Source organism: Epinephelus moara, chromosome 23 (assembly GCF_006386435.1).
Source record: "Epinephelus moara isolate mb chromosome 23, YSFRI_EMoa_1.0, whole genome shotgun sequence".
NCBI lineage: Eukaryota > Metazoa > Chordata > Actinopteri > Perciformes > Serranidae > Epinephelus > Epinephelus moara.
Window position 1 is genome coordinate 23,848,059 of NC_065528.1, and position 12,274 is coordinate 23,860,332.

General features: G+C 40.8%; 1 protein-coding gene across 5 annotated transcripts in view; it reads right to left on the reverse strand.

Annotated features, from left to right (window-relative positions):
* Window positions 1-12,274, reverse strand: part of anks1b (ankyrin repeat and sterile alpha motif domain containing 1B) — a 355,428-nt gene that overhangs the window by 143,375 nt on the left and 199,779 nt on the right. For all 5 annotated transcript variants that reach the window (XM_050036188.1, XM_050036186.1, XM_050036185.1 and 2 more), the window contains one exon: window positions 7,851-7,987. In XM_050036188.1, coding sequence (XP_049892145.1) covers window positions 7,851-7,987 — 137 coding nt within the window. The remainder of the gene's footprint in view (window positions 1-7,850; window positions 7,988-12,274) is intronic.

A 12,274-nucleotide genomic window follows, 5' to 3' on the forward strand; every position in this document is an offset into this window, starting at 1 on the left:
CCGATCTCCGCAAGGGATGTGAGGACTCTAAAACTTCACCAGAGCGTTCCTCAGCATGAGGGTGAGTAGATAATGGCTGAATTTTCATTTTTGGGTGCACTATCCCTTTAATGCTCTTAGTGTGGCCATCCAGGTTTCACACAGAAAACATTTTTAGAAATCACACAGATCTATTTGACTGGCTGTGGAGACAGATGCCACCAGCAGTGCTTTTAGATTTGTGCAAGACTCTGGTGCCTCAACTTAGGCAAAACACAACTGCAATGTGGTTCTTATGCTTCCATTTTCATGTCAAACCTTTTTTTTCCTATTTCAATTACTGTGCTTTCCTCTGCTGACAGAGCATTGAAAGCACCACAAATGTTCTGCCACCGCTGGGTTTTTAATTTTCCTGTAACGCCAGTGCTGTCACTCTGGAAAATCATGTTTACTTTAAGTTTATTTGACAGTAAGGGGGACGTGCACACAGCACAACACCTGCCCTTATGTAGTGTTTCTGGGGCATTACCAGAGGCAGTACCAAGGTGTTGTTTTACAAAACATAACTGTCTCAAGTCTTTGGACTCAAGCAAGAAAGGCAAGTCCCAAGCCAAGACTGAGAAGTTCCCAAGTTCTAAACTTTGAGGTTCAAGTCCTTAACAAGCCATAATGCCCTCTAATGCACTCTTCGCCAAATATAATACCAATTTAACAACAAAGTAGTTATATATCAAATCTACAAAAATCAAATGCTTTTTAAAAAATGTGTGTATTTGATAAAACAAGCTTGTGAAAAAAGGACCTCATCAAAATTAACTAACTAGTGCCACAACTGAATGAATTCTGTGTCCTTCTGTCCTGTCTTGTATTTAACCCATCTCGTATCGGAAATATGTCTATAACTTTCTTTTCCCAAATTGGCCTGGGGTAAGGTATCAAGCATTTTCTAGCCAAAAGGTTTGAGTTCAGGTGAAGTCAGGAGTCATTGGTATTGAAATACAAGTCCAGTGGCAAGTCTATTTTCCTTTTGTCGAGTCCTGTCATCAAATTTATGACTCAAGTCTGACTTGAGTTCAAGTCATGTGACTCTAGTCCACACCTTTCGGCGTTTCCCATGCTAATAAACAACTGGCCATGCACCTCCAACTTATGATCAAGTGGGTTTCATCATTCAACACTCCTGGATAAGAGCAGATTTGGATGGTGAAGACTGTTTGGTGCATCTGGAGCTGACTTCTCATTTATTTAAGAGAATGTTGCTGCATGAGGCCCGATGTGTCATGTGTTGCAGTTGATCTAAATGTGTGCAATGTGTATATATACACTATAGATATACATTCATATGGCGTGAAGTCACACTTGGAAAGCACTGACAAACAGAGAAGCTGTTCTATTACTGGATCTCTCTCACACACACGCGCACACACAGGACATTCACTGTAATGTATTCCTTTGCTTCTCATCCTAATGAATACATCTACTAAGATTGCTTGTAGTCAACAGATAAACAATTTACTCCTGTTTTTGAAGGTTTGCTAAATAGTGCAGTGTAGAGCTACAACAACCCTGCAATAAATTCTAACTTTAGGGAGGATGTAGTTTATGGAGCAGATGAATCATATTGTGTTATACTCAGATAGGTTTTTCTAATATTTATATCAGGAGGGATACACTCAATAAGAGATACACAATAAAATTCAACAGCATCATAAACTATCTCCTCCAAATGATCATAAAGTTGAATCTGCACCTCTCTAAAACTGTTTCAACAAAGACTAAACATTATAACCTTCATGAAAGTAGGATTCACTGCCGGACTGTTGTATTAGACTGCATTAGTTTTAGCTAGGTGTATTTAATTAACTGGCAGCTGAGTGATTTTGTGACCCATTTCAAAGATTTACATACAGTCAGAACTAATGAGTGCCATAGACAGACGAGAAAAGATAGAACGTATTAATAGACAACTGACTCATTATGGTTGTCTTTTCAAGGAATTTGTTGACAATAACAAAAATATTGAAGATTGCCAGCCTTACCCTTTCACCATCATATGTCTTTCAATCATTCAGACCTCTGAAAGCAAGAGTTTAACCAAGGCTGAGTTCAGATGGGGAAAAACAACAACAACAAAAAAAAACCACACACAAGGGGATTTTGCAATATAGAGGCCAAGTCCCTCCCCTTCCAGTGGACCATGGGACCTTATTTCAGTAAAAAATATGCACAGTACTGCATGAGTGAAGGTAAAATGGAGTGTGAGATGGACAAGCGGCTTGAAGAGGCATCAGCAGTGACGAAAGTGTTGCATCAGGTGATGTTGGTAAAGGGGTGCTGAGCGGCAAGGCAAAGCTCTCGATATATCGGTCAATCTACGTCCCAACCCTCATCTATGGCCATGAGCTTCTTCACTTAGAAAATTGTCTTTTTAAATTGACAAAAATAAAATGTGTAATTTATGGCACAATTCAAACGGAATCAAGAAATTATTTGACTCTTGCCGTTGACTATCATACATTCTTTTCTCCAAAATAATGGCCCATGGGGAACAATGGTAGGGGAGGGACTTTGGCTCTCTATGGTCTTTTTGAATTGAATACAGAGGCTGCTTCTTCTGGCACCATGCTAATGTGGATGTTAATGCAGCCTTAATCAATTCTCAAACTGTATTTAGAAGAAGAGTCGACCATCTGAGGGTAAAAGGTCTTGGCAGGTAAAGGTCTAAAATGCAAATCGGTCCTCATAATAACAGAAGTACAAGAGAGGCAATGTATAGATTTAAAGTGTGTGTCTAATGTTTTTCACTCTTTTGTCATTAACACACAGGTCCGAAATACACACACATGCACAAACAGGACCTATACATGCACAAAGTGGAGAAATGTCAGAGTGAGGGGGCTGCCTTGGTCAGGCCCCCCCGAGCGGTTGGGGGGTTTGGTGCTCAAGGGCACCTCAGCAGTGCCCAGGAGGTGAACTGGCACCTCTCCAGCCACCAGTCCATGCTCCTTATTTGGTCCGGACGGGGACTTGAACTCCGGTTCCCAACCCAAGTCCCTATGGACTGAGCTACTGCCATATTATTCAATGTAGGACACTGAGGCTGCAGGTATAAAACTGATAACCCCATGATGCAGCATGCATCTCTGTCCTCTCTGCATTCCCTCTTTCTGCTTCTTTTCATCCATTTGATTATTCCCTCATTCCTTCTGTGTTTCACATCCCATCTGCCCATGGGTGCGATCAAGAGCTTGCGGAGATCTAACATGTCCAGCTGACAGTCTGGACAAGAAGCAAGCGATTAATAAATAAAAACGACACAAACGTTAAGACCATGGATTTCAGTCAACATAGCCTGTGTGATCTCTTCACGCCTTTACGAAGTGATCACATGTTTTTTTATCAGCAACTGGCTTGTGGTCAATGCTGCAGCAGCATTAGCACCACGCGAGCTGAATAATTTCCTTTAAACCCGGATTTAAAGAGCAAAATTACTCAGAACACATTTTTTATTTACAGCAACAGCCTTGGGGAGCCTTGTCACAGAGGGAGGGAGGTTTACACACTGCAAAAAATGTGCAAAGTAGAAAATAACTGAGTTTGACTGAGTCTCACACCCGTCTGCAATTCTTATTTTGTTTATATTTAAAGAGAGTGACACCACATGGGCACATAAGTCTTGTCTATTGAAGAAAAACGTCTGGATCTGCAATACATAAGTGTAACATTACACTGTCAAATAATACATTTAAAGAAATGTAAGATTTAAGCTGCTTTCACACCGCCACATGGTAACTCCCTGCCTCCAGTCATTTCATTTCAACACAGCGGTAGGGGTTTGAAGTGGTCGCCGCCTACATGAACATGCACAGTTTCCTATGATCAACTTCTGGCGATAGCTGCCTGGCATTGGTTAGTGTCAGTAGATGATAGAAAGGCAACAGTAACTCAAATAACCACTTCTTACAACCAAGGTCTGCAGAATACCATGTCTGAACCAACAACACGCTGAACCTTGAAGCAGCAGAAAACCACACCAGGTGCCAATCCTGTCAGCTAACAACAGGAAACTGAGGCTACAGTTCACACAGGCTCATCAAAACTGGACAATAGAAGATTGGAAAAACGTTGCCTGGTCTGATGAGTCTGGATTTCTGCTGCCACATTCAGATGGTAGGGTCAGAATTTGGTGTAAACAACATGAAAGCATGGATCCATCCTGCCTTGTATCAACGGTTCAGGCTGGTGGTGGTGGTGTAATGGTGTGGGGGAGATTTTCTTAGTACCAACTGAGCATGGTTTAAACACCACAGCCTACCTGAGTATTGTTGCTGACCGTGTCCATCCCTTTATGACCACAGTGTACCCATCTTCTAATGGCTACTTCCAGCAGGATAACGCACCATGTCACAAAGCTCAAATCATCTCAAACTGGTTTCTTGAACATGACAATGAGTTCACTGTACTCCAATGGCCTCCACAATCACCAGAGCTGTGTGATGTCATCATGTCAATATGGACCCAAATCTCTGAGGAATGTTTCCAGCACCTTGTTGAATCTATGACACCAAGAATTAAGGCAGTTCTGAAAGCAAAAGGAGTCCAACCTGGTACTAGCAAGGTGTACCTAATAAAGCTAACTTGCACTTATGCCAGTGACGTCCATTGGGGCATATGCCTGTCATCTCAGCCTTGGACCATAGCAGCAGTTATGGCTGTGTGGGAGCAGTTTCAGCCACAGTTTGATGGGAGAATTGATGAGGACTGTTTCATCTACTCTATATAAAATAACTGCTAAAAAGAAAAGGCACACACTGTATATGTGATATAAAAATATAGAAAATGAGTTCAGAACAAAGTAGAGACACTGAGATCTATATCATACATTCTTCACTTTTACCTTTGTGATATGCAGTAGATGAGGATACCGCAACAACACTGAATAGTAATAATACAAATGACAGCATAAAACAGAGTAATTAAATCAACAATTGTGTGTGTACTGTAGTGTAGGCATTACTGTAGCTCTTGGAAATTTTAATATCAAGATCCCTAAAGAGACCTCCATCAGATGTATTATTCAATTTTGTCCAAAGCAACCTCTCTGAGAAATTTCTATTTCTAGATATGATTTAATATAGGGTTATATAACTGTTTGTGAGATGGCAGTAAACCATCTGATCAAATCATCCTTACACTGTATCACAGCAGTGAAATTTAATTCATATATTTGCGGCAAACACCCTCTGTAAGCCCCACATTAATATTCTAAGAGTGAACACAGGGGGGACTATGCTGTGCCAGACTCTTCTATATATGCTGTAAAAGTCATGTGTGTGTCTGTGCGCCTGAGTACAGTGTGCTCTGATGAAATAGCCAGCGGGAGCACTAAAATGAAATGAAATGAATTCTACAGAATTAATTAGACACTATAAAAGTGAACTCTGGTGCTCCTTGATTATGTGCGCTTCAAGTCGAGCGGAGGCACGCTGAGCGCCGCATGTGATCCCTCTACACACATTAGTTAACATGCCAAAGATAGACCCATGACGAGGGGGGGTGACGGGAGAGAAGGTGAGGTCGGGAAACGAGGGAGGAAAAGAAGATGTTGAGGTGAGTAAAGGACGTTCAGACAGAGCGCTGTAGGCAGGGGCTGTGAGGAGCTGTCTATCTCGGCAAGCCATTTAGTCTCATTATGAGCCCATAATGCTACATTTCTGAGTAATAGCTTTAAAAGGGGAAAAATGTCTTCATCTTGAAGAAGAAGAGAACACTTGATTTGAGGAAATTCTTGAGGAAAAAAGCTATTGACTGATTGATTTACAAGATAATTATCTCACCCTACGTGCTTTATTCTCAGTAAAGCAAATATTTTATGATTCATCACTAGACTACACAGGCAGTTCAGGAGAATAATTTTGTCAGTCTTATGTCAGGCATCATCTGTAGGCCGAGAAAACAACTGACTTTAATTATCAAGGTGCAAAACGCTGGTGCTGAGCTCGTGTGTCTGATACTATCTTCCCTGTGACAGAAGTGAGAGGACTAAATTAATCTAAGTCACTAATAAGCTTGATGTGTTGTTGCATTTGAATAACTGAGTGTTGGTTTGAAGTTATTCACTGACTGATCACTGCATTATCAATGTATGCAGTTGTTGCTGTAAAAGTCTGTTACTAAAGCTTTAGAATAAAGGAAATGTTGATATAATGGTACTGATAGATATTAAAGGGGATCTATTTTGCTCATTTTCAGGTTCATACTTGTATTTAAGGCTTCTATGAGAACATGTTTATAATGTTTGAAAACCTTCTCATACTGTTTGTGCTGGACCAGTCTGCTCTGATTGGTCATTGTTTTTGGGCCTTCCTTATCTTGGCTCCCCTGCAACATAACTGCAGCTGGGAAATGACTGTGACAAAGAAAAGCAACACTTTCTGCCATGAGAGATCACCAATAAAATCTTCTAAACCAAAATCTTAAGACATGGACATAGAAGGAAACTTTTCTGAAATCAGGGAGAAATTAACACCACTGTAAACTAAGACTACATTTCCCGGCCTGAGGATTTTGCTGACAGGGATTACTTTTATATATGTTGACCTCATTAATTGAAACTTGAGCAACGTTAAATATAAACATCCGACACTGTCACACTATAAATATAAAATACTGGCAATTAAATATTGACACACAAGCAGTTTTATATTTGAAAACAGTTAATGTCTGTAGTAGTTAACGTGAACCTACTCTCGTCCTTTCAGGAGCTGCAATTGTACTGAGACACTTCAGTGGAGACGAAGTGAGCACAAAAGGGAAAGTTATTAAAGCGGGAAAAGCTGTATGTAATGTGTCTTTGTTTGAACTGTCACAATGGCTACATGTCACCATCGAACCTTCTTCCTCATTCTTCTTAAAAATGTGTTGTCCACCTCGTTGCTGGTTTATTATGTTGTGCGAAAACAGACGTCATGTCGCAGCGTCATAGACCTGTTGATTGTTTGTATTTGTCAGCACCCTGTAATATACCAATGAAGCATATAAAACAACAACACAGAGGTTCTATAGTCCCAACCTCGCTACTTTAACCTTCACAAAAGAAGTGCAAAGCAGATCCACTCCCTCCATTCTTACCTTTCACAATAAAAGCCCTAGAAATATACACTGCATCAGTGTTTACCCGAGGGAACCAAAATCCACTCAGAGCATTTCACTAAAAAGAAACTGAATTTAATAAGTGTGGCGCCTCACAGGGTCATGTTGAATCCCTCATTTTTTCTGAAGAATGAGTTGGTGCAAACCTTTTTGAACCTTTTATAGAACAAGTGTTGCGACTGTAGCAAATCTGAGTCACTGCCGGTATAGATTGTTCTGATGCGAAATATATTCTGGCATGTATTTCGCATTTTGTGTTGTTTATTCATCATCACACCCCTGGAGTGTAAAGGCCCATAGACATTGATCGGGAAGTTGTTTGTGTTTACATCCACAGATAATACAGTTCCTTTCACAGTAAACCAACAAGCACAGTCAAGCTCTCAGAGCCAGGACGGGGGCTCATCTGGGTTTCTGAAACCAGGATATGTTGTTCAGGATGCTCAGATATTCTAAACTCCAATCGACTGTGAGAGTGACTAACAGACGGAGACAGATGAAATGAAACCGAGAGAAACAATCAGAGGGAGAAACAGACAGAGATGTTTACCATTGTGTGTGTGTGGGGGTGGGTGCAGGTGTTTCAGCTTCTTGTAGGTGGATACTGTGATGTTCAATAATGCATCAGGTGCCTCTGCAACACATTCATTAGTGTGTGTGTGTGTGTGTGTGTGTGTGTGTGTGTGTGTGTGTGTGTGTGTGTGTGCGTGCGCACTCACCTGTGGGCGGATGACTCTCTCTATGTTCTTCAAGGCCGTGTCAGGGGAGGGAGGGGAGCAGTCTGGAGTGGGGCCCGTTGAGCAGTTGCTATGGTTACCGGGCTCCCCCTCACTCACCGTTACATGGGACAAGTGACCTTGGAGAGAGGGAGGGACAGAGATTTGTTTTTTATTTTCCTCATTACAGTAATGTGTTTTGTGTTGCAATAACTGCCATTATACACCAGACCCAGAGCATTCATGCTAATGTCAGGATCACACTGAATGCCACTTGCTTCTTTTAAGATGGTCACCATGTCCAATTTGGTGATCATAGTCCTACCATGACTTGACCAAGGGAGTAGGGCCAGGCGATATGGACAAGAATTCATACCTCAGTATTTACAAGCTGACTAGTGGGGTTTCTGTGAAGTGCTGTTGGGGTTGATTCAAAACACACATTAAACACACATTAAACATGGCTTAATAGAGACAGTTTCAAACACAAGTACACAAATCGGCTTTACTATAACTCGCAGCATTCACAGACAAACACTTGTCTTTATCTGGACACATTTTCCCCACAAATACAACATGCTAATGTTTTTAGCACAAGCCTATGGCATTTTACTTTGAATATATTAGCTTAGCAGCTAGCAGACTTTTCCTCTACTCATATGAAGCCAGGGACAACAGCAACATGTCACAAAGGTAACGTTATAAAATTCAGCTTCATTACAGCTCACAAGGTTCACCGACAAAACAACTGTCATATACTAAACACATTTTCCAAACACATACAACATGCTAACGTTATTAGCACAAGCCTATGGCATTTTACATTGTACAAATTAGTCTAGCAACAAGCAGAGATTTCCTCTGCTCATATGAAGCCAGGATAAATCACACACAAGACTAAAAATGACATTTTTGTGCAGGCTTTATTGTCTCCACAATCAATTGTTTGTTATCTGTGAAATTAAAGTAAATAAAAGCTTTGTTTCCACTGAGGGAAATGGTTTCAGCTTGTGAGTGAATGAGTGGGGCGGAGTTGTGCAGAGAGTGTGAGAGAGGAGAGATGCACACTGATATACGTCATGTAATGCAACTTGACCCTATATCGATATAAATGGTGCTGTCTAAATTTATATCTTGCTTAAAAATCTATCAATATATCATAAATAATTGTTTTACCGCCCACTCCCAGAGTGTACATAAGACGCTGGGTCACTACCAGTTTCATTTCAGGTATCTCAAAACAAATGAAACAGTTGGAAACCTGTTTGAGTTCCAAATGTACAAGAACTCGGAAGAGCTTTTGCAGCATAATCCCTGTTCTGAAGCTAGTGTGCTTTGTGCTACATCCTAATTATCTTTTTGAAACTTTCCCCAGTTGCTTCAGTTATGAAGACAGAAGATTTAGGATGACTGTAAAGCTGGGGCAGCCAACAAACTTTTATGTTATATTGGCAGAAAAATTACTTGTCAGTGCAATTTTGGGTAAAATGAGAAATGAAAAAGAGGGTTTAGTTCAACACCTAATGTGTCGCCCACCTAATGGTGCAATCACAGAGAAGTGAGAGAGCAGGAGGAGAGTGCATTTTCTAAATTGACAAGCGTCTGCAGCAACCAGGAAAATATGACGGCTGCCCAGTGCAGTTTGATGGCTGTCTCAGTTTTGTGTGTACGGCTGAGTGCAGAACCGAGTGTCGGAACTAATTTCCCCAGCGTATGATCACTTAACAGAGGGTTGGGAAAAAAAACAAGAAGAAGAGAAGAAGAAAGGAAGAGGAGAAGAAAGGAGAGGGAACTGCTGAAGTAGCCCGAGTTAAATTTCAGAGGGAGAAGGCATCTGTCTTAATCAACTGGAGGAGACACAAAACACAGAGCAACACACTTTTCTTAAAATACTGTTGTCAAAGTTGCTGACACACGCACACGCACACGCACACGCACACGCGCGCGCACACACACACACACACACACACACACACACACACACACACACACACACACACAGCAGTGGCTTTCTGTCAGCTGCCACCTGCCTACATGGGTCCTATCAGACGGCAGAATATCATCCAATTATGGTGAGACCCAGCCAGGACACACACACACACACACACACACACACACACACACACACACACACACACACACACACACACACAGGATGACATCACTATCAGTAACAGCGTAGTCACATATTTGCAGCTGAGAGATTGTTGCTTAAAGATGCAGTATATGAATGATTCATTATCACATTTCAAACCATAAACTGGAAATTAAAAACAGCATTTCTTGCTGTTTTAACTTTGAATGTAGTTGAAGGCGTGATTTTTCACAACTCCCACAAATCTTTGTCACCTATTCAAAAAGAACAAAGCCACACAGGAGAAAAAAAGTGGGGCTGCTGATGATGTTTTAGATGATGACACCAATAATGATCCTGTAATTAAATGAGATGAGAGCACCTTTACATCTCACTTGTCAGGATGATTAGGATGCTGAGGAGGAAGTGAATTTTAAAGGAGTTGCATATAATATTCAGATCATTAATACAGCAGCAAACACCTACTTGCAATGTAAAGATGTAGTGGAGTAATGGCATCCTCAGCAGACAATGAAATCACACCTCTATGTGTGCTGGGATTAGAGCTTCTCCATTCTTTGTGGTGGACGGTCTGGCTGCACGTTCATTTTAGTGCAGTGGTTCCCAACTGGTGGGTCACGGTCCAAAAGTGGGTCACGGGTCTATTCTGACTGGACTGCAAACTAGCTCGACGACATGGTCAAACGCAAGTTTGGCGCTGTATGTATTAAACTGTGTGAACCTTGAACAAGTGACTAAAGAGAAATCTGGACGCCGTGGCTGGACCAGTTGGAAACCACTGTGTTAGTGCATGTGAGTCCCTCTGTGTGTATCCCACTAGCTCATCATCACTGATCTGCACTGCACTCATACTTTGGTTACAGCTTATTAACAGCAATGGTGGCGTCATGAAAACGTAACGCCCACCCTGTGGTCCCCCCACTTCATGCTGTTAGCTGCTAGCCACCTCCATGTTGAGAGTAGGGTTGCAGGGATATAGCAGTTTCAAGGTATACTGTGATACAACAGTTGACAGTTAGCATACTGTGTACATTTGCTTATCGATGATTTTTTTTAAAAAATGCGACTGGACGGAGAATCTCCCATTTATTTTAATTATTTTCAAAAAGCAGACTTTTTACACAAACTTCATTTTGTCAATGTTTTTATTCATCTCATTATTTTAGTTTAAATAAATTATTTTGGTTTTCCATTTATACAGTAGCATAATTCCACTCAGTGATGGATGTGGACAAAGAGGTCGGCATTTTTTCACTTTTTAAAATCACTTTTAGAAAAACAGGATAGTAGCAGGGCCATAGCTGGAGTCTTAGAAATAGAAATACTTTGGTCATCATGAAATAATCGATGCTTGTGGGAAAATAATGGGTCAAAAAATACACACATTTTCCACCGTAAACTATAAACTCACACCAGGTTACTACAACACTGTTCTAAACTGTTTATGAAATTTGTGATTATCTGCTCATTTGTTGTTGGGGGATCATTTTGTCTGATTTACTTCAGAGATGTTTGGAGACCGCCCCTTTGTTGCCAATCCAGTATTTGCTCATGCCACTGACTTGTCAGCCAAGATTCAAATTGCTTTGCTCTCTGGACCACAGCATTTGGACACCTGTCTTTGAAGCATGTCTATGCAGTCAATGTTAGGTCTGATCTTAGCTGTTGTTATATTACATTTTAGCTTTTATTTGTTGTTTGCTTGCAGCTTTGAGGTGTGTCTTTGATAAGCATTTATTTAAGCACATGAGTATTTTAAAAGGACCGCCAGGTAGCATTTTAGGTACAGTTCATTACAGACATTTTCTAAGAAATATGTTTGACCTAAGCCCTATTCGGACGGGACTACTATTACCTGGGGACCTCTAGTGATTTGTAATAATTGCAGAGATTGTCTATAATACTAATCACATGCAAATCTACCATGTCCATAATTTGTCAAGTAAAAATTCCATCACAAATCACAAATTACCCACCATATTTCGCCAATCATCAAGGGCATGTGATAATTTAGTCCCCTATGAATCGACAACTCTGATTTGAGGCCGTATTTCATTTTTGCAAGCTTTTTTATTTTCTCCTGCCTCTTTCCCAGTGAGGAATTATGTAGGCTGCATTGGTAATTTTGAAGTTTTGACAGCATTTTCAGTGCATATTCAGGAGGCTCATCTTGCTCACAGCATGGAGACCCATTTGGAGAAAGAACAAGTTCAAATCCATCAGAGGAGCGAAAAGTCAAAAGACGATTAAATGGATGGCAGCACGCAGTTGGGACATTTTTCACTTTCAACAGTCTAAACAGTCATTATGTGGCAGCCTATTACTAGTATAT